Consider the following 23,301-nt stretch of genomic DNA (forward strand, 5'->3'; position numbering starts at 1 on the left):
ATCATGTATGGGTTCAAATCCAGTAAACAGGTAAGGTACAAGCCAAGCAATGAATCAGCATTTAAGTCACCCCGTTCACGAGGGAATTCTCAGGTTCTGGGACTGGCACTGACTGTCCACCATGACACACGCAACAAGAAGCTGTTGAATCTTCTCAATGCTCATGGCTACGCTATTTCACATCGCCGTGTCCTTCTCATGGAAACTGCTCTGGCAAATGCTGTTGTAGAAAACACCAGAGCATACTAAGGCCTCTATGTACCACCATTCCTGAAGAAGGGGACCTTTGTGTTTTTCGCCGTAGATAACACAGATTTTGCAGAGGATACTCCTGATGGGAAGGGAACCACCCACGGAACCATCACAGCAGTGTACCAGAAAGTTGACCCTTCTAAAGAACCTGTTGCAGAACCTTTGATTATAGGTGATGCAAAGAGTATATCAGTCACACCCTATCATGTAGACATGCTACACTGTAATAAGCCCAAACCACAGGCTACCAAGAGGTCAGAACAGTTTGCCATTGGCCAGGGGATCTCAGAATCCTATCAGCTTGTGAGACTAACCGTAGCCCTCGGCGCAAGAGGGTCCGTGTGTGCCTGGCGTGTGGGGTGGTGGCTGATCCTGTGGTCGGGGCAGCGGAAGAAAGAGTTTCAAGATGGCGCCTGCCTGCTTTTATTAGAGACGGAATCTCACAGGATCGCGCGAGATCTCGCGGGGATGCAAATTAGCTAGGCCATCTTGAGTAATAAAAATCGGTCCATTGGAGGTGCAAGGCAGTCGGGTTCTGACGTTCGTGGCGATCAGTACAGTGACCGTTGGGTTCCGTTTCTATTCGTGCAGTCAGCTGAGCTTTGTTAGTTTCCTTCGCGCCGTGGCTGTCATTGTTTGTTGGTTTGCTGTGTGTTGCCGTGGTTCTTCAGTGAAACGCTTCGTCGCCCACGACGAGTCTCACCGTCTCCTACACAAGATACTCTTACAAGCTATTTCGGCCCCCCCACTCCGAACTTGGTTTTCTTTTCTTCAATGGCGGATAGGTTCGATCTAAAGTTGATACCGGAATTCGACGGATCCGACCCGGTACTCAGCTGGGTTGAGAAGGTCGAGTTACATTGTCAGTTGTCCGGCGTGAAAAATGTCGAGCGCGTGATTCCTTTGCGGCTGACCGGCGGGGCCTTCGCTGTATATCAGCAACTCAGCGCTGAGGAGAAGTGTGACTACTCGAGTATCAAGGCGGCGTTGTACAGGGCGTTCGCCACTGACCCCGCCACTGCATGGGAGCAGTTTGAGACGAGGTCTATACGCTTGGGCGAAACTGTGGACGTGTATCTCGCCGAACTTAAGAAGCTGACGGTGTTGTTCGGCGGTCTTCCCGAGAGGGCCCTAGCCTACAAATTCCTGTCAGGACTCCCCGCTGGAGCAAAGCAGCTCCTGCGAGCAACCTCTACCATGTCCTCACTACTGCTGAGTGACCTAGTGGACAGAGCCAGGACAATAATGAAGGATGACTCGACGGTGCAGGAACCGGTAGTCGCCGTCGCACAGGCCCCACCAAGTGGCAAAGGACCGTCTCAGGGACCCAGCCCGCAAGGTGATGTCATCTGCTACAGATGCAACGGGCGGGGCCACATGGCAAGAAATTGTAGAAGGCGGTCGACGGCTGTTCGCTGCTACCGCTGTAACAAGACTGGGCACATAGCCCGAGACTGTGCGGGAAACGGGGACGGGGACAAGGTGCCAGTGCCGACCTCTTCCCCGAACAGAAAATAAACAAGGCGCTTCCTGTCATTCAGGTCCGAGTTAATGACACGTTATGTTCAGCCCTCCTTGATTCCGGTTGCTCCCGCACCATAGTGTGTGCGGACTTCTGTCGGGCGTGGAAAAAGAAGAACGTCAGGATAACTACCATCACTGGAAAAATACGAATGTGTTGCGGCGTGGGTGTGGTACACATTCGCACAAGAACTGGGAACTCGGCCAACGTCGAAGCGCTGGTGACACGCAAAAAGCCGCTGAGTTTCGACCTGTTGCTAGGCTACGATGCCACCAAAGCCCTGGCGGCGTGCGCATAACGCGCGCTGGCGTTGTAGAGTTTCAGGATAGGCCCCCGGTGTGCGCAGCACTAAGAGTCGACCAGCCGGACTTCAGTGCGGAATTCGACGACCAACAGAAGGCGTGGACCGCCACTTGGAGGTGGTCAGAAGACAAGGAACCGGCCAAACTACAAAACAAAGTGGCAGAGTACCGTATGCCCGACCAGATAAGGCCTGCATACGAAAGCGAGCTCCGTGAATGGATTAAGAACGGTTGGCTGATTCCATACCCCTACGACAAACTTGAACCCCCCAAGGGCCTGATACCGCTGATGGCAGTTGCCCAACCTAACAAGTCAAAGGTGAAGCCGGTAATGGACTACCGTGAGTTGAATGCGCACGTTGATGCGTTCACAGCGGACGCCGACGTCTGTGCCAGCAAGCTGGGAGAGTGGCGCCGGCAGGGGTCCAATGTGTCCCTACTGGACTTGAGAAAAGCATACTTGCAGGTCCGGATCGGCGAGGCGATGTGGCCTTTCCAGACAGTGATGTTTTCCGGGAAGAGATACTGTCTTACGCGACTCGGATTTGGGCTAAACGTAGCACCCCAGATAATGAAGGCTATCGTCAATGCCGTGTTGTCACAAGAAGAATGAATCAGAAAGGGAACATCGGCGTATATTGACGATATATACGTGAACGAAGATATCGTGTCCTCTTCGCGCGTAAGATCCAAACTTGCCGAGTTTGGTCTAAACTGCAAGGACTCTGAGCGGCTTGAGGATGGTGCCCGCGTATTGGGCTTGAGCGTTCAAGAGGAGCGAGGGATCCTGAAGTGGAGGCGTGGAACCGCAGTTCCCGACGTACCCGACGTTTACACAAGACGTGCAGTGTTCTCCCTGTGCGGGAAACTTGTGGGGCACCTTCCAGTATGCGGATGGGTTCGTGCAGCGACAGGCGTCATAAAAAGGAGGGCAAATGCGGTCAGCAAAGGCTGGGACGATGAGATAACCGACGAACTATTGGTTCGAATGTTAAAGAAGACCGTCGCTAGTGTGAAAAAGAATGACCCCGCCACAGGGGACTGGTGCGTGCAGGGAGACGAACTGAGCGTGTGGGTGGACGCAAGTTCTCTAGCAATCGGTGTAGTTTTGGAGAAAGATGGGGCCGTAGTTGAGGATGCCTGCTGGCTGCGACCGGCGAATGATGCTGCCCATATCAACCTGGCAGAACTCGACGCTGTAATAAAGGGCATTAACCTGGCACTTCAATGGGAAGTGAAGAAACTGCGTGTGCACACTGACTCACTTTGCGTGCACCACTGGGTGTCGGACACACTCACGAGCAAGGCCAGGGCACGCACCAAGGCAGCCAGCGAAATGCTGATAAGACGGAGGCTCGAGACTGTGAAAAAACTGGTGACGGAGTACAATCTGTCCGTAGACGTAGTGCTCGTCACCTCGGACTACAACCTCGCCGACAAGCTCACTCGGGTACCACGGAGATGGTATGAGACTATGAAGAAAGAAGCTAAGCCATTGCCTCTGTGTGCTGCCTCCGTCGAGGAGGACGAAATCAGAAAGATACATCACGACAGTGGGCACCCCGGAGTGCAACGGACCTACTACTTTGTGAAGTTGGCTAGACCATCAATACCAAAAAGCGCAGTAAGAGCAGTGGTCAGGGAGTGCCAAACGTGCCAGTCCATCGACCCCGCCCCAGCCAGATGGCGGAAAGGACAGCTGGGAGTGGACGCGACTTGGAGTCGGTTGGGTATGGATATAACCCACTACGGCAGCCAACACTTCCTCACGCTGATAGACTGCGGGCCAACGAGGTTCGCGATTTGGCGCCAATTGGCAAGGCAGGATTCCACCAGTGTCATCCACGAATTGGAATCCATATTCTACGAAAGGGGGCCGCCTGAGGAGATCCTCACGGATAACGACACGGCGTTCTGCAGCAGGGAATTTAGGCATTTTATGGACAACTGGGGGATCCGCCTTCGACACCGATGCGTGTATGTGCCGAGCGGCAACGGCATAGCGGAGCGATGCCACCGAACCGTGAAGAGGCTCGCGGCCAGGAAGAAGTGTACGATCGCGGAGGCGGTTTACAGATACAACACAACACCTAAGGACACCGTGACTGGCGGCAGTGCGCCCGCTGATGCGATTCATCACTACCACGTGCGCGTCAAGGACGTTGAAGTGTGTCTACCCGACCAACGAGAACCCCAGGGGACGTACCAAGTGGGAGACACCGTCTGGGTGAAGCCACCCGGCGGCCGGTGCACCAGCAGCTTTTGGAGGGGGCGGGTCACCGGCGTCATCAGTGAACAGGCCATACTAGTTGATGATACTCCGCGCCAGGTAAGGGATGTCCGGCCCGCTCTAAGCGCTGACCAATCGGCAAGCAGTGGAAGTAGCGAGTCATCCGACGATGAGCGATGGATCCAACCCGTGCCCCACGAACCTGGTGACTCAACTGCGAGCAGTGGAAGGAGCGAGTCATCCGACGATGAGCGATGGATCCAACCTGTGCCCCATGGACCTGATGACTCAACTGCGAGCTCTAATGCTGATGCTTCCGATGCCACTTCTGAGAGCTCCGATGAGGAAGTCCCGGCAATACCCCTCCGCAGGAGTGCTCGAATCAAACGGCCACGTCCGCCGTGTCACGTATGTGATCTGGAGACCAGGGGGGAGTGTGAGACTAACCGTAGCCCTCGGCGCAAGAGGGTCCGTGTGTGCCTGGCGTGTGGGGTGGTGGCTGATCCTGTGGTCGGGGCAGCGGAAGAAAGAGTTTCAAGATGGCGCCTGCCTGCTTTTATTAGAGACGGAATCTCACAGGATCGCGCGAGATCTCACGGGGATGCAAATTAGCTAGGCCATCTTGAGTAATAAAAATCGGTCCATTGGAGGTGCGAGGCAGTCGGGTTCTGACGTTCGTGGCGATCAGTACAGTGACCGTTGGGTTCCGTTTCTATTCGTGCAGTCAGCTGAGCTTTGTTAGTTGCCTTCGCGCCGTGGCTGTCATTGTTTGTTGGTTTGCTGTGTGTTGCCGTGGTTCTTCAGTGAAACGCTTCGTCGCCCACGACGAGTCTCACCGTCTCCTACACAAGATACTCTTACACAGCTGACACAGCTTGGATGGGTTGTTGCATCTGCTTTATCCAGAATGAAACCTCGAGAAACCTCCAGCAAGATTCCAGGCTGGGCAGGATACAACTCACTGCTGTCTGAAAGCCTTCCCTTGACACAGGTTGGAGCCTTGCCACTACTCCCTGAGGTGGCACACGAGTGGTCAACTCTACTAACTGTGATCGTACAAGCAAATAAGCTGAGAAAGTTGGCAGTTGGGGAAGATCACCCCACAGTCATTACCTTTTACATGGCTCTTTATGAGAAGGTGGTACAGCTCCTAGATGCCAGACCTGACTTGAAACAAATGGTTGTTCCCAGACTGGGTGAACTGCATGTCATAATGGCTGCCCTCAGAGCGCTTGGTGCCTCCATGGAGAACTCAGGCATAGATGATGCCTGGGTGGAAGCAGGTGTGTATGGTCCTGCCACGACAAGGCAAATCCTGAAATGCACACACTACAAGCAAGCTCTCCATTCCCATATCTACTCATACATAGCACTCTATGAAATGGCTCTGGAGGTGTTCTTCAAGGACAACCCACAATTGAAAGATGTGTGCCTGACGGCAGCAGAAGGAGTAGAAGCTGCCTGCTCTGAGGATAAAGACACGAAGGCTGAATCCGTGAAGCAAGCAAACAGCACCCTTCAGGAAGCCTTGACCACTGCTGAAGTCATCACAGCATTTAAAAAATGGAAGGAACAGAAATCCCAGAATGCAATATTCAAGGCCATGATGAGGTACCTAGATTGGGTGGAAGCAATTCTGTTCTTTGTAGCAGCAACTCGAAATGCTGACCTGGAACTCCATCTGCAAGCTGGAGAAGCACTTAGCAAACTGTTCTTTGCCATGGACCGCATCAAGTATAAGCGACTCTGGCCAAGATACATTGCAGATATGCATGACTTGAGAAGCAATCACCCTCATACATGGGAGGAATTACGAGCAGGCAATATATCAGTCACGGAAAGTGTCATTCCCTTCGTGTCTGTTGGGGCAGACCATGCATGTGAACACCTGAACAAACTGATGAAGACTAGCTCTGGCATAATAGGTATCTCCAACAATGCCAATGCCAGACAGAGATTTTTTCTGGCCACACCAGAACTTTCACGTCTGTCAAAAGAGTTCAAGAGTCAGTTTGGCATGGAAGCAACCTGGCTACAGATCTACCTCAAAGCAGACTCAGATGTTGTCAATGCTCTGCAAATGCTTATGGATGAAGCAGAAGTGACAGATGGAATGCTGTCAAAACTGGAATCCTTTGTATGTGCAGCTTACTCGCCAAAAGGGATCAACATAAAAACAATCCCTGAACTGCGATGGCATCTGTTCTGCAAGCATAGGGCAGAAAGTGACAGGCTCCCTCCAACACCTGGAGCTCTAAAGCAGCATATTTTAAGAGTCCATGTCCAAGCAAGGGTATGGGCACAAGCAACCATTGCTCTGCAGATTTCACAACTGGATCCCCTGGAAAATGGGTACTTCAAAGATTTGGATGGCATCCTAAAACCAACGACCACAGAGGTCCTCCCAGCCCCTAAGGCCATTCTTGAGATGATCACATGCAAATGTATATTTGACTGTTCTTCTGGCAGATGCTCCTGCAGGTCTAAAGACTTAGCTTGTACTGATATGTGTCGGTGCAGCAGCCAGTGCGAAAACGATGAAGATTCCCAAGCTGTGATGTATGAAAGTGATGTTGATGATGATGTTGATGATGATTATTATACATAGACTATAATCAAACATCTAATTATGTTTAAGATGGTTGCACAAACATTCAAAGTTTACAGTTAAAAGGCATTTCAATAAAAATAATTTTCTGACTAACTGCCAGGGTTGTTAAGTTTTTTACTCATATGTTGGATTATGTGTTTCAAAAGGGGGGGTGTGGTACAAAAGATAAAATGATAACGTGGACCATTGACTTCCTTGACACTGAAAATGTAGGTTTAGCAGTTAAAATCATTGTTCCAATTTATTTAGAGGCCGCGGTATTACAAAACATACATTTGACGGCAGCCATTTTGTAAAATTCCAATATGGCTGCCATATATACATATGGGAAAATTTTATAACTACCACCAGTGGCTTCCTGGACCCTGAAAATGTAGGTTTAGCAGCGTATTTAGAAGCCAAGATATTACAAAACGTACATTTTACGGCGGCCATTTTGTAAATCCAATATGGCCGCCATATAGGCATCTGGGCAAATGCAAACATTGGTTTTCTGATTCCTTAGACAATAACCTTTCCAAAAATGTATAGATTTGCAAATCTCCAAAAAGTTCCCACAAACGTTAAAATTGTGCCATTAGGAACCTGACTAATATTCGGATTGTATTCTTTGATTAATTGCTGTAGTTCTTCATAGTTTGGCTTCAATCCTCTACAGTTCCATTGTAGAGCTGCTATGTTCCTAGTTTTTTTATTCTGTTCTGCCATTTTTATTTATTTGGGAGTGTAGGCTTGCTTTTGTCCCTCTGATGTTCCATTGTTTTTGGCTTGTCTTCTGTTTGGACTTTCATTTCGGTCCTTTTGTTTGGGGATCTGGAATTAGAATTAGTATGGGACTTTATGTCCGTTTTGTTTTGGTTTTTCTTTTGTTTTGATCGTGATCGATGGGGGGTTTCTTGATTTAATGTTTCTGCTTGTTGGTTTGGGTATTCTGTTTCCATTTCATCTTCAGATTCAGTTTGATTTTTAGGGATTGGGGTTTTAGTTCTGGAGTTTGATAACTGTTTTGTTTTTTGTTTTTTTTGTTTTGATGGTGTTAGATAGGAAGTCTCCATTTCATCAGGTTCCGTCAAATTTTCTAATTTTTGTTTTATTGGTTTATTGTTTGGTTTTGAGAAAGTTTGTTCTTGGAGACATTGGCCTTTAAGGGGGGAGGTTTGGGTTTGGGAGGAGACAAATACTTTATTGAGTTCTTTTTTAGTTTCTTGCTTTAATTTTTCCAGTTTTTGAGAGTGTTGTATTTTTAAGTTTTTTGAAAGTTAAGTTCATTCGGTTCTAGCTGTATCAGTTTTTCAATTAGTTGGTCGTATTTATCAGGCTGGTTGGTGGGATTTGTTTTTTCTGTAATTTTTGCATGAGTTTTGTTTTTTATAACTCCTTCCACTATTGTTTTTACTTCTAGATAAGAAATATTTCGTTTATGTTTTGTGGCTAGGATTTATTTTTCAATTTTCCATCGTTCAGTTTTTGGAATAGGCAGGGTGCTCGCCTTGGCAGTTTGTACATTTGGACTCATGACATTCCTGTTCATTGTGACTTATTTCTTTAAAGCCACATTTAGTGCACGTGGGATGACCTTTGCAAGCATCTCTATGGTGACCGAATTTTTGACAGTTGAAACATCTCAGAGGATCTGGGATGTATATTTCAACTGGTCCTATGGTGTAGCCAATTTTAATTTTAGATGGAATTTTTGGAGTGTTAAATGTGAAAATATAAGTATGCGTTCGTATTTTCTCCAAGTTTTTCTTTATGTAGATTCTTTTATAGTCAATGACTCCTTGTTTTCTTAGTTCATTCTGGATTTCTTCTGGTGAAGCAAGTAATAGTTCCCGGCTTCGGATAACTCCTTTAGATTGATTTAGTTTATTGTGTGGGGGTGACTTTAATGTTAATATTATGGAAAGTTTTCATGTTTTTTAAATTTAAGCTTTGGTTTATTGTTTCAATTTCAATTAATAGGTTACCATCTCTTGTTTTCGTTTTTTTTTATCATTTTTGGGTTTATTTTCCTGCTTAGCACTTTTTCGATGAGAAAAGGAGATAATTTTGTCATCGGTGTTTCATCTAGTGATTCTATTACATAGTATTTAAGAAAGTCCATGTTTTCCTCACTTTCTGAGTCCAATAAAGCACGTTTGGGTTTTTTGTTTTGTTTTGACATAATTATGGATAAAAGTTTCATTGCCTGTGTTACCCACCCACCTTGGAGCCCGATATTGGAACTTGTCAAGGTGGAAACCCATTCGCCTTGACAGAGTCAGGGTTACACAGGCAGTATACTCAGTCGAGTAAAAAATACCGAGCATCTGTCGTAACCCAATTTTCACTACCCAAATCTAGCGTGAAAAAAAGTTGTGATTGCAGCCATGTCAGGATTTGGTTCTACACTTGCTGATTGACCCTTGGCCAACGCTTTCAAACTTTGGGGTGAAGTTTTGTTGGTTTTATTGGTTTTGTTTGAAAGGATTTCTTTTTATTGATTTTAAAATTCCCAGTATAGTCCAAACCATTGATAGTAGACGTAGGGCTTGACCTGACCAGCCGATCGGATCGGGCCCCTCCGACCCCCTGTCTAACCGAGGTAAGGGCCAAAGTGATGTGTTGGGAAGAGGAGGCTTATAAACTTATCCTCCAAGACCTTCACTCACCAGTCGCCACCCATAGCCAACAGGTGGCCCCATGGAGAGACTTTTATCCTCTGCAGGGGGGTAGTCGATGTATTCTAATGCCCCACTGACAGGGCCTCTATCTGTATAAGAGCCAGGTGCGCCCTACGATCGAGCACTGTTGCCACATCTGGGCAGGAGTTGCTCTGCATTGTATCCTGCCTTGACGGAGTTCAAAACCAGCTTCGAAACTCAGTAGGTGATACCCTTTTTTCTTCCCTACAACCTCTTTCCAACAGAAGAGACGTTGCAAGTTTGTTCTACTGCTATTCCCATGGTATGTGCTTATCTAAACTCGAATCTATGGTCCCCCCCTTGCCAAACTTTCACAAAATATAATTATCGCTGTATGAGAGCATCAAAATTAAAAACAAAAAAGTGGGAAGTATGAAGAGCATGAAAATTAAAAACAAAAAAGTGGGAAGTATGAAGAGCATGAAAATTAAAAACAAAAAAGTGGGAAGTATGAAGAGCATCAAAATTAAAAACAAAAAAGTGGGAAGTATGAAGAGCATGAAAATTAAAAATAAAAAAGTGGGAAGTATGAAGAGCATGAAAATTAAAAACAAAAAAGTGGGAAGTATGAAGAGCATCAAAATTAAAAACAAAAAAGTGGGAAGTATGAAGAGCATCAAAATTAAAAACAAAAAAGTTAGAAGTATGAAGATCATCAAAATTAAAAACAAAAAAGTAGGAAGTATGAAGAGCATCAAAATTAAAAACAAAAAAGTTAGAAGTATGAAGATCATCAAAATTAAAAACAAAAAAGTGGGAAGTATGAAGAGCATCAAAATTAAAAACAAAAAAGTTAGAAGTATGAAAAGCATCAAAATTAAAAATAAAAAAGTTAGAAGTATGAAGAGCATCAAAATTAAAAACAAAAAAGTTAGAAGTATGAAGAGCATCAAAATTAAAAACAAAAAAGTGGGAAGTATGAAGAGCATCAAAATTAAAAACAAAAAAGTTAGAAGTATGAAGAGCATCAAAATTAAAAACAAAAAAGTGGGAAGTATGAAGAGCATCAAAATTAAAAACAAAAAAGTGGGAAGTATGAAGAGCATCAAAATTAAAAACAAAAAAGTGGGAAGTATGAAGAGCATGAAAATTAAAAACAAAAAAGTTAGAAGTATGAAGATCATCAAAATTAAAAACAAAAAAGTAGGAAGTATGAAGAGCATCAAAATTAAAAACAAAAAAGTGGGAAGTATGAAGAGCATCAAAATTAAAAACAAAAAAGTGGGAAGTATGAAGAGCATGAAAATTAAAAACAAAAAAGTGGGAAGTATGAAGAGCATCAAAATTAAAAACAAAAAAGTGGGAAGTATGAAGAGCATCAAAATTAAAAACAAAAAAGTGGGAAGTATGAAGAGCATGAAAATTAAAAACAAAAAAGTGGGAAGTATGAAGAGCATCAAAATTAAAAACAAAAAAGTGGGAAGTATGAAGAGCATCAAAATTAAAAACAAAAAAGTTAGAAGTATGAAGATCATCAAAATTAAAAACAAAAAAGTGGGAAGTATGAAGAGCATCAAAATTAAAAACAAAAAAGTTAGAAGTATGAAGAGCATCAAAATTAAAAACAAAAAAGTGGGAAGTATGAAGAGCATCAAAATTAAAAACAAAAAAGTGGGAAGTATGAAGAGCATCAAAATTAAAAACAAAAAAGTGGGAAGTATGAAGAGCATGAAAATTAAAAACAAAAAAGTTAGAAGTATGAAGATCATCAAAATTAAAAACAAAAAAGTAGGAAGTATGAAGAGCATCAAAATTAAAAACAAAAAAGTGGGAAGTATGAAGAGCATCAAAATTAAAAACAAAAAAGTGGGAAGTATGAAGAGCATGAAAATTAAAAACAAAAAAGTGGGAAGTATGAAGAGCATCAAAATTAAAAACAAAAAAGTGGGAAGTATGAAGAGCATGAAAATTAAAAACAAAAAAGTGGGAAGTATGAAGAGCATCAAAATTAAAAACAAAAAAGTGGGAAGTATGAAGAGCATCAAAATTAAAAACAAAAAAGTGGGAAGTATGAAGAGCATGAAAATTAAAAACAAAAAAGTGGGAAGTATGAAGAGCATCAAAATTAAAAACAAAAAAGTGGGAAGTATGAAGAGCATCAAAATTAAAAACAAAAAAGTTAGAAGTATGAAGATCATCAAAATTAAAAACAAAAAAGTGGGAAGTATGAAGAGCATCAAAATTAAAAACAAAAAAGTTAGAAGTATGAAGAGCATCAAAATTAAAAACAAAAAAGTGGGAAGTATGAAGAGCATCAAAATTAAAAACAAAAAAGTGGGAAGTATGAAGAGCATCAAAATTAAAAACAAAAAAGTGGGAAGTATGAAGAGCATGAAAATTAAAAACAAAAAAGTTAGAAGTATGAAGATCATCAAAATTAAAAACAAAAAAGTAGGAAGTATGAAGAGCATCAAAATTAAAAACAAAAAAGTGGGAAGTATGAAGAGCATCAAAATTAAAAACAAAAAAGTGGGAAGTATGAAGAGCATGAAAATTAAAAATAAAAAAGTTAGAAGTATGAAGAGCATCAAAATTAAAAACAAAAAAGTGGGAAGTATGAAGAGCATCAAAATTAAAAACAAAAAAGTTAGAAGTATGAAGATCATCAAAATTAAAAACAAAAAAGTGGGAAGTATGAAGAGCATCAAAATTAAAAACAAAAAAGTTAGAAGTATGAAGAGCATCAAAATTAAAAATAAAAAAGTTAGAAGTATGAAGAGCATCAAAATTAAAAACAAAAAAGTTAGAAGTATGAAGAGCATGAAAATTAAAAACAAAAAAGTGGGAAGTATGAAGAGCATGAAAATTAAAAACAAAAAAGTGGGAAGTATGAAGAGCATGAAAATTAAAAACAAAAAAGTTAGAAGTATGAAGAGCATGAAAATTAAAAACAAAAAAGTGGGAAGTATGAAGAGCATCAAAATTAAAAACAAAAAAGTGGGAAGTATGAAGAGCATGAAAATTAAAAACAAAAAAGTTAGAAGTATGAAGAGCATGAAAATTAAAAATAAAAAAGTTAGAAGTATAAAAATGTAGTAGGCAAAAAAAAAATAAATAAATGTTCTGTCAGCAACAGTACAACTTCAAAATAGTCAATATCGCCCACCTCCAGAAGAGAGGGAATTCCTGTCCGTGATAACCGTGGTAAAAGAAGACACACTCCAATCGCCAGAAACACCCACACACACAGTTTGCAGGACACTGCCGACTCGTCTCTAGCCTCCTGCCTTTATAGTGGCCGGGAATTATCCATTTGCATAATCACATGAGACAGAAACGTGATTTTCCGAGAGTTGCATGGGGTAAATGCTAATAAAAACCCCCGGACGCCATCTTGGAATTCTCTTTTTCCCCCCAACTGGTGACACAACAGACGTACCCGAGGTAAGCTCTTTTTCCCCTCATTTTAGTTATTGCTACTTCTGCTACACTCCCCCCTGATCTCATGATCACAAATGGGGCAGGGGGGCAGTCGTCTCTGTCTGGTACTTCTCCGAAGAACCGGAGGCAGCACTTCCTCCCTGCCATCCTCCTCATCGCCATTATTGCCACCAGTCTGCTCCATAGGCGGTGTTTCACAATCAGGGCAGGGGGGCAGTATTCGTTTCTGTCGGGTACTCCTTCGTAGAGGCAAGACGGGTGGTCCTTCCTCCGCTTCTTCAGTATGTACATTATATGGCTCAAAATCCTCTTCGTCGTCCTGCATCATACTCTCTGTCTTTTCAGAAGACATCATACTGTCTGAGTCTCCCTCTTCCTCCGATGTAACAACATAATGACGAGGGTGCAAATCCTTCACGTGACGAGGCACACCGTCCACCAAAATCGACTGAGGGCTGATCACCTTGGTCACCTCACCCTTGCCGAACCTCGTGGTACATCGATTTTGCGGTCTTCTGACCCATACGCGATCTCCAACCTGGTAAAAGCTGGGGACGCAGTTGCGAGATTAGTCTCCTTTACTCGAACTTCGTATTGATAAATCCTGTTGGCAGGCGCAGTGGAGGGAGATGTGTCGTCTCTTGGTGTGATGTTATACCAGTAGACAGCCTCCTGTATGGGACAACACATTCTAGCCGCTATTCGTTTCACTGTACGATGACATCGCTCCGCTATGCCATTCCCGGCTGGAGCGTATGCACAACGGAATCGCAAGTGAACTCCCCATTTACATGCAAATGCTTGGAACATATTGCTGCAGAAAGCTGTGTCATTGTCTAAAAGGAGTTCATGCGGCGCGCCACGCTCGAGGAACACTGCCTCCAAATGATGAATCACGCTTGCCGAGTCCTGCCTTGCCAATTTCCTCCAAATGGAGAAACGCGATGGACCACAGTCTGTTAAAGTTAAAAAATTGAAGGTGCCATAATGCGTGATATCCATTCCAATTCTCTGCCAATTCTCGTTAACTTCCAGCTTTCCCTTTTCCCACCTGACTGGCGCTGGGTCAATGGACTGACATTCCTCGCATTTCTGTATGACCGTTCTGACAGTTGCTTTTGTCGTGGTTGGACATCTTCTCCTGACAAAGTAGGTAGTGCGTCGCACCCCCGGATGTCCACTATCTTTGTGAATAGCCATGATTTGACTCTCATCCAGCTCGTCTGTGTGGACCGCGCCTATCACTGGGTCAAGACCGTTTTTCTTTTTCATTGCCTCAAACCACCGCTGTGGCACTCGTGTCAGTCGGTCAGCAATGTTTCGTGCTGATGGAACCAGCGTCACATCCACTGTCAGCCCGTACTCTTTCACGAGCTCCTTAAGAGTGCTTAATCGCCTCCTCATAAGCATCTCGCTTGCTGCTTTGGTGCGTACTCGCGCCTTTCCAGTTAGCGTGTCCGAGACCCAATGGTATACGCAAACAGAATCTGTCTTTATGTGTAGCACCTTGCTCTGCCACTGGAGAGCCAAATTGATGCCTTTCAATACGGCATCCAGTTCAGCCAAGTTGATATGTTGAGTCATCTTCAGGTCGCAGCCAACATGCATCTTCCAGCACAGTTTCACACATCTCCAAGGCTGCCCCAATTGCTAGGGAGCTAGCATCGACCCATACATTCAGCTCTTTGCCGTCCACACACCAATTTCCCTGTGCCGGATCGTTCTGCTGTGCAGATTTTAAGGTTTCGAACATCATACGATGTAGTACGGCGTCCCTTGCTTCATCATCCCAGCCCTTCATTACCGAACTTACTCTCCTTCTGAGTATTCCGCAAGCCACACGAAGCCAACCGCACACCGGAAAGTGCCCGACAAGTCGACCACACAGGGAAAAGATTGTTCGTCGCGTAACAATACTGGGAGCCTCCGGTATTGCATTTCCTCGCTTCCACCGCAGTTCATTGCGTTCCATCCTGACTGCCAATCCCAGCACCCGTGCACCGTCCTTCAACTGCTCCGGGTTCTTGCACTCCAACCCGAACTGCGCGAGGTGTTCTCTCACACGGGTCGCGGGCACCACGTCTTCATTGACAAAAATGTCATCAATGTAAGCAGATGCTGCGCGGCTTATAACTTCTTCCTGAGATAGTACTTCGCTGACAATTGCTCTCATTATCAAGGGAGCCACATTCAAACCAAACCCCAGACGGGTCAGACAGTATTTTTTCCCATCGATTTCCACAGTCTGGTATGGCCACAGTGTCTCATGGACCCGGACTTGTAGGTATGCTCTTCTGAGGTCCAGTAGAGACACGTTAGCACCTTTTTGTCTCCACTCACGCAGCTTAGCCGCACAAACATCTGCGTTGGCCGTAAATGCGTCTACGTAATGATTTAGCTCCCGGTAGTCCATTACCGGGCACACTTTGGCTTTGTTCTGCTGTATCACAGCCATCAGGGGAATTAGACCTTTGGGGGGTCCCAATTTATCCTCTGGGTATGGCACAAGCCAACCATTATCTATCCAGGTGTGGAGCTCCTGCGTGTATTCTTCACGAATTTCTGCTGGCACTGGGTACTCTGACACTCGATTATGCAGCCTTTCAGGGGGGTGGTCCACAGACTATTTCCACGATGCGGTCCACGTTCGGTTTTGATGGTCAAAGGTAGCAGTGAAATCTGGTTCATCGATAGAAATGGCTGCGCATTTAATACTTTTCCTGGCGCCCAGCCGCACTGATCCTGTAGGCTTGACAACGACACCTCCTAGAGCTTTTATGGCGTCGATCCCTAGAAGCAAGTCAAATCCCAGTGGCTTGCCATGCACCACCAACACATCGACTCTGGCAGACACACCTTCATCAGTGGATACAGAGACCGTTCCAACACCGCAGCACGCATGGGACATTCCACCAATTGTGTTGACATTTACGTTTGTTTTTCTCCAAGACCGGCACCGGTCTGCATGTAAAATTGTCCTGGAGCATCCTGTATCAATAAGCGCCAAACATTGCATCCCGTCAACATGGATGCTTATCACCGGGAGCGTCGTGTTCACATCTTGGTTGGGAAGGAGACTGGCGCTTATGCGTCCTCCCCTTGCTCGTTTCCCGAGCAGTTCCGAGCCCAGTGTCCACTCTCACCGCAACGGTAACACCGTGTTCCACGTTTTCGACAGTCCCTTGCAAGGTGGCCTTTAACATTGCATTTGAAACAGGTCACGTTAACAGGATTATTCTGGGCCCTGTTGTTGGGTGAGCGTGTGGCCGCAACCACATCCTGATTTTGTTCGCCAGTCGTCGTCAAAATTCTCGCTCTCGACATTAGCTCCCCCATGGTCAGGGCTTTGATGTTCGGCACCTGTTGAAGAGCAATTGAGATGGTGTCAGGGAATCCAGTGACAAAAATTAATTTTGTGAGTCTCTCTGAGCTTTCTCCTGTGAATCCGGCCAATCCAACCAACTGCCTGATTTTGTTGGCGTACACATCCACACGTTCACCAGCCCATCTAACCATAGTTATTTTTCTATATGCTGCAAACGCGTCATCAGTAAATGCCTCCTTTAATCGAGCCTCAATCTGGTCTATTTTCTTTTGATCGTCCTCCTCCATTTCCATGTAGAGGGCCAGCGCATCGCCTTCCAGGTATAAAGGTAGCAGACTCGCTACGTCATCCACCTGCTGAAGTTGTGCGACAAGTCTCACTTTTTTCAGCCACGCTACAACGTCTCCCTCGCCAGAGAACGGCTTGATAATATCACTGCTTATCCGCACCTTCGCCATATTCGGGCCGAAATAGCTTGAAACAAAAATGTAGTAGGCAAAAAAAAAATAAATGTTCTGTCAGCAACAGTACAACTTCAAAATAGTCAATATTGCCCACCTCCAGAAGAGAGGGAATTCCTGTCCATGATAACCGTGGTAAAAGAAGACACACTCCAATCGCCAGAAACACCCACACACACAGTTTGCAGGACACTGCCGACTCGTCTCTAGCCTCCTGCTTTTATAGTGGCCGGGAATTATCCATTTGCATAATCACGAGACAGAAACGTGATTTTCCGAGAGTTGCATGGGGTAAATGCTAATAAAAACCCCCGGACGCCATCTTGGAATTCTCTTTTTCCCCCCAACTGGTGACACAACAGACGTACCCGAGGTAAGCTCTTTTTCCCCTCATTTTAGTTATTGCTACTTCTGCTACAGAAGAGCATGAAAATTAAAAACAAAAAAGTGGGAAGTATGAAGAGCATCAAAATTAAAAACAAAAAAGTGGGAAGTATGAAGAGCATGAAAATTAAAAACAAAAAAGTGGGAAGTATGAAGAGCATCAAAATTAAAAACAAAAAAGTTAGAAGTATGAAGAGCATCAAAATTAAAAACAAAAAAGTTAGAAGTATGAAGAGCATCAAAATTAAAAACAAAAAAGTGGGAAGTATGAAGTACATCAAAATTAAAAACAAAAAAGTGGGAAGTATGAAGTACATCAAAATTAAAAACAAAAAAGTGGGAAGTATGAAGTACATCAAAATTAAAAACAAAAAAGTGGGAAGTATGAAGTACATCAAAATTAAAAACAAAAAAGTGGGAAGTATGAAGAGCATGAAAATTAAAAACAAAAAAGTGGGAAGTATGAAGAGCATCAAAATTAAAAACAAAAAAGTGGGAAGTATGAAGAGCATCAAAATTAAAAACAAAAAAGTGGGAAGTATGAAGAGCATGAAAATTAAAAACAAAAAAGTGGGAAGTATGAAGAGCATCAAAATTAAAAACAAAAAAGTTAGAAGTATGAAGAGCATCAAAATTAAAAACAAAAAAGTGGGAAGTATGAAGTACATCAAAATTAAAAACAAAAAAGTGGGAAGTATGAAGTACATCAAAATTAAAAACAAAAAAGTGGGAAGTATGAAGTACATCAAAATTAAAAACAAAAAAGTGGGAAGTATGAAGAGCATGAAAATTAAAAACAAAAAAGTGGGAAGTAAAGTACATCAAAATTAAAAACAAAAAAGTGGGAAGTATGAAGAGCATGAAAATTAAAAACAAAAAAGTGGGAAGTATGAAGAGCATCAAAATTAAAAACAAAAAGTGGGAAGTATGAAGTACATCAAAATTAAAAACAAAAAAGTGGGAAGTATGAAGAGCATCAAAATTAAAAACGAAAAAGTTAGAAGTATGAAGAGCATGAAAATTAAAAACAAAAAAGTGGGAAGTATGAAGAGCATCAAAATTAAAAACAAAAAAGTGGGAAGTATGAAGAGCATGAAAATTAAAAACAAAAAAGTGGGAAGTATGAAGAGCATCAAAATTAAAAACAAAAAAGTTAGAAGTATGAAGAGCATCAAAATTAAAAACAAAAAAGTTAGAAGTATGAAGAGCATCAAAATTAAAAACAAAAAAGTGGGAAGTATGAAGTACATCAAAATTAAAAACAAAAAAGTGGGAAGTATGAAGAGCATCAAAATTAAAAACAAAAAAGTGGGAAGTATGAAGTACATCAAAATTAAAAACAAAAAAGTGGGAAGTATGAAGTACATCAAAATTAAAAACAAAAAAGTGGGAAGTATGAAGTACATCAAAATTAAAAACAAAAAAGTGGGAAGTATGAAGTACATCAAAATTAAAAACAAAAAAGTGGGAAGTATGAAGTACATCAAAATTAAAAACAAAAAAGTGGGAAGTATGAAGAGCATCAAAATTAAAAACAAAAAAGTGGGAAGTATGAAGAGCATCAAAATTAAAAACAAAAAAGTGGGAAGTATGAAGTACATCAAAATTAAAAACAAAAAAGTGGGAAGTATGAAGTACATCAAAATTAAAAACAAAAAAGTGGGAAGTAAAGTACATCAAAATTAAAAACAAAAAAGTTAGAAGTATGAAGAGCATCAAAATTAAAAACAAAAAAGTGGGAAGTATGAAGAGCATCAAAATTAAAAACGAAAAAGTTAGCACACAAACAAGGGAAAGAGAAGAAACAACTATTTTAAAAGAAAGGGAATCAGTATGGCAGCCACACAAAAGGACATCAAAGCTTATTATAAAAAAATTAGGGAAAAAAGCAATGTGAAATTCTGTGGACAAAAGATGAAATAGAAAAGCACATCATTGACATATGTACATATTTGGAAATTTTACTCCTGTACAATTATATCATGTTTTTATAAATAATTTTTAGTTCACTTTTGTTTATTCCTTTGTTTCTTTCAAATAAACAGTTGTTTTCAGATGATAATTACAAACACAAAATCATATAAGGATAAGAGAGTAAAGGTTAGTCTTACCTTTGTATAGTCTTTAACAAAGAATTCAGCATGTGTTTCCCATTTAGGGTTTAGAGATTGTGTTACATAAGGTGTTGTTACAATCTAAAATATAAGTCAATTATAAACAGTTAATTCATTGAAAAAAAAAAACACAGAAAAACATTAATTTTCTTTAATTAATGTGATTTAGATTTTGTAACAAAAAGATTGAGTGCATAGTCAAAAAGGGACACAATTTTAAAACGTGTACAGTAAAATAGAATTATTTCCCTTAGATTATTATAAATTAATAATTAAATAAAACCAAAAAAAAAAACAACTTTTCTTCATATATCTATTTTAATAACAGTTCTTTGATCTCCCCTTGTACTGCTTTAATGCTATGTGATCTGGAGAAAACCTTAAATTCAAATTAAAATTAGTTGTTTTATGTTTGTGGATGCATTTGTATAATCGCTGCGACTTTTATAGGATCTTACAAATGTCTTTGCCACAAATAGCATCTGACGGATGGCTTTGCCACAAATAGCATCTTATGGATGTCTTTGCCACAAATAGCATCTGACGGATGGCTTTGCCACAAATAGCATCTGACGGATGGCTTTGCCACAAATAGCATCTGACGGATGGCTTTGCCACAAATAGCATCTGACGGATGGCTTTGCCACAAATAGCATCTGACGGATGGCTTTGCCACAAATAGCATCTGACGGATGGCTTTGCCACAAATAGCATCTGACGGATGGCTTTGCCACAAATAGCATCTGACGGATGGCTTTGCCACAAATAGCATCTGACGGATGGCTTTGCCACAAATAGCATCTGACGGATGGCTTTGCCACAAATAGCATCTGACAGATGGCTTTGCCACAAATAGGATATTACAGATGTCTTTGCCACAAATTTCTCAGAGTTGAACTGACAATTTTTTTTTCTTGCCCTACGCATCAGTTGCTTCAGTGCTTAGTCATGATCACTGCCATCTTCACATCCATATACGATTATGTCATTACATATAGAAAGAACATTTTTAAGGTCACCAAAATTCCCTTTTATGGCTCTCTGAAATTCATCTTTGGGAAACCTGTTGAACATGTACCTACCATATGGTATTATAAATCTTGTAAGTCGTTTTAAATTCTCATCCAGGTATAGATGCCAATATCCAGATTTGAGGTCAACGGTTGTGAGCCATCTTGCACAATTTAACTTAGCGATGAAATCCTCAAATATCGGAGTGACGTAAAGTGATCTGCGCACTGCTTAAAGTCACAAGGGTCTAGGCATAGTCTGACCGAACCATTGGTTTTCATTACACAAACAAATGAATTCATCCATGATGTTGGTTTTGTCACAGAGGATATTATTCCTTGGGCTACTAACGAGCCAATTCCATTTTTAACCTCTCTTTTAGAGCTATCAAAATTCCTTGTGGTATGTCTACCTGGTGAATGGTATATTTGCCAGTTAGACAACTCATAGAATCAAAAACATCAGGGAATTCCCGAATGAATTTCTTTCATTTAAATTTCCTTTTGAACTTGATCTTGGCATTGTAACTGGCTTTGTATTCTGCTGGGATGCTTGGTCATTGTCTGTCTGTACTTTTTCATAGCAACTGATTTTAGAGCTAAGTTTAGGGTCACAAACTCAATTTCCGTGATGTCTGTAGTCCTATCAATATTGACCCTTTTAAATTTACAACATAGAATGTTGCACTAATAAATCTATTGCAGAATCTTACCTCAAGCCAACAAGTTCCTTTTTGTCCAATTGCTGTTCTGCCAAAAGCAATTAACTGTATTGCCATCACTTTAAATGGTACTCTATGCAATTTTTTCTTTGGGAGAAAGATTGTTCATTGCACTTGTATTGACCTTTGCATTGATGTCTATCTGCATTTATCTGTTGCCAATTTTTACCTTGCATACGCCACTGTAGTAGTTGATGGTAACTGAAGATGTGAGAAACTATATCTTCACTCGAATCACTAACATTTGATGTGGATCCTCCTGTTTTTGTGCCACTGGGACTGTGTCCCTCTTTTACTTGCTTGATTTTTATCTCCGGTTTTGGAGCAGCAAACATTAGCAAAATGTCCCTTTTTGTTGCACTTTTTCCTTTTGCTGGGCACTCTTGAGAATGTGTTAGCTTTTTATTATTCTCACGCTGAATTGCATGCATAATACTCTCTCTACTCAGGTGCGTATAACTGTTGTTTGCTTTCAAGTCACCTCCTGTCTCTACTATGTGTAGCGCTTTACTATAGTCAGATCATTACCTTTCACAAGAATTTCTATGCTGACTTTAGATAAATGCCAAATATGAAGAAATCGACTATAAGGAGGTCTTCCACAATTTGGCCATATTCGCAATGTTTGACTATTTGGCAAAGCTGTTTCAGGAATGAGTGTGCCAATTTGTTTGAATTTTATCTGCACTGCAGCAGTTTGTATCTTGCTGCGCGAAAATTCAACCGTTGGATTGGCATATTCTTTAAAGTGCGTTTGATGTAATTTGTTCCTATTGTGTTACTTATTTCTTGTCCCTTGACACCAGCGCATAACAAAAGATATTTTTTCCCCGTATGCTTTTGACCTTCATAGGATTAAAAATCAAGACATTTCATGCAAAGGTAATATGCACAAACTGCAGTACATTATCTGAGGTGTTCAATAGGCCTATTATCTCTAAACTTCCTCGATAAGCGTACATTCCTATATTTTTTCTGGTGAGAGTTCACTCCCAAAATCTGTTACAATCAATGGAAGTTGTAAAACCTTTTTTCTCTACCCCTGCTTCCCATTTACACCGCTGTTTGATCATTCACAAGGAACAGTACGAAGAAACACCAGTGGCTTAAAAATACTGGAATGTTATTACAATGTTCCTTTACATTCTATGTTTTCAGCTGGGTGAAATGAACCACTAGACTTAACCCATTCGAAGGTTTATTTATGCCATTTTTCTTCTTTCACTTTTTTTCGTTTTGTCGTGGACTAAAAAAAAATGGCATTATAACGTTCATTTTCTAATGGGTGAAACGCACCATTGGTTTATTTATGCCATTTTTTGTTTCGTTTTTTTTTTTTTTACATTTTCCATTATTTTCTTTTTCTTTCACTTTAGTTCGTTTGAAAGTTGACACAAAAAACAGGATTGGCATTATCACGTTCATTTTCTACTGTTTAGTTATGCTATTTTTCGTTTTTTTTTTTCCTTTTCATTTTCTTTTCGTTTTCTTTCGTTTGGAAGTTGTCTGCAAAAAACAGAATGGCATTGTAATGTTCATTTTCTACTGTTTATTTATGCCCTATCTTCCCTCTGTTTTCGTTTTACAAAATGCGTACATTTTTTCCCTGATTTCCACTTTTTGTTTTTCCGATTTATTTATTTATTAAATAACTTATACATTTGTTCCAAACAACTGGGCAATGCCAGGTACCCCTGTTAGTTTGGTATAATGATAAAGTTCTTGGTTTTAAGAATTAGTTAAAAGATTAAACAATTAGTTAAAAGATTAAACAATCTCTTCCTGACTGATTTCAGTGGATGATGTCATCCAGTATGCAGAAAGACAAACAAGTAAGATCCCCAAAGTTTTAGTAGTACTTGAAATAAACAACTTTTCTTCTTCTGTTATTGAGACTTTTTCATAAGTGAACATAGGCTCAAGTAAAAGTTTGTGTCAAAAATAAACATATCCACAAGAAAACAATCAGATCATTACTAACTCACCAAGATTAACAATAAAATTAATTAATTTTAATCTATTAATACAATTGAAGCAACAAAATTAAAATTGTAAGACACTAACATGGAATTAATATCTCGTAGTTAGACTGAAATTATACAGATAAAGTTTGTTTAGTTGATTTATTTTACCAGCATATCAACACTTTTGGGTTACTTAATGCTGAAGAATTGATTTTGTTTTGTTTATTGTTTATTGTTTTGCCAGATTTTGTTGGTATTGAAACTTGAATCGAAGTAATGTTTTTTGGTGGGCATTAATTATATATTGCATTTTTTGTTGTTTTTTTTTTATTCTTTTTT

The 23,301-nt window shown here is 41.4% G+C and overlaps 1 protein-coding gene across 12 annotated transcripts in view; it reads right to left on the reverse strand.

Annotated features, from left to right (window-relative positions):
- Window positions 1–23,301, reverse strand: part of LOC145255736 (extended synaptotagmin-1-like) — an 888,623-nt gene that overhangs the window by 604,875 nt on the left and 260,447 nt on the right. For all 12 annotated transcript variants that reach the window (XR_013863897.1, XM_080114367.1, XM_080114365.1 and 9 more), the window contains exon 12: window positions 19,264–19,347. Coding sequence is in view for 11 of the 12 variants with exons in the window: in XM_080114367.1 (XP_079970493.1) it covers window positions 19,264–19,347 (84 nt within the window). In the remaining variant the exon portion in view is untranslated. The remainder of the gene's footprint in view (window positions 1–19,263; window positions 19,348–23,301) is intronic.

Source organism: Euprymna scolopes, chromosome 31 (genome assembly GCF_053919585.1).
Source record: "Euprymna scolopes isolate OS-2025 chromosome 31, ASM5391958v1, whole genome shotgun sequence".
Lineage (NCBI taxonomy): Eukaryota > Metazoa > Mollusca > Cephalopoda > Sepiida > Sepiolidae > Euprymna > Euprymna scolopes.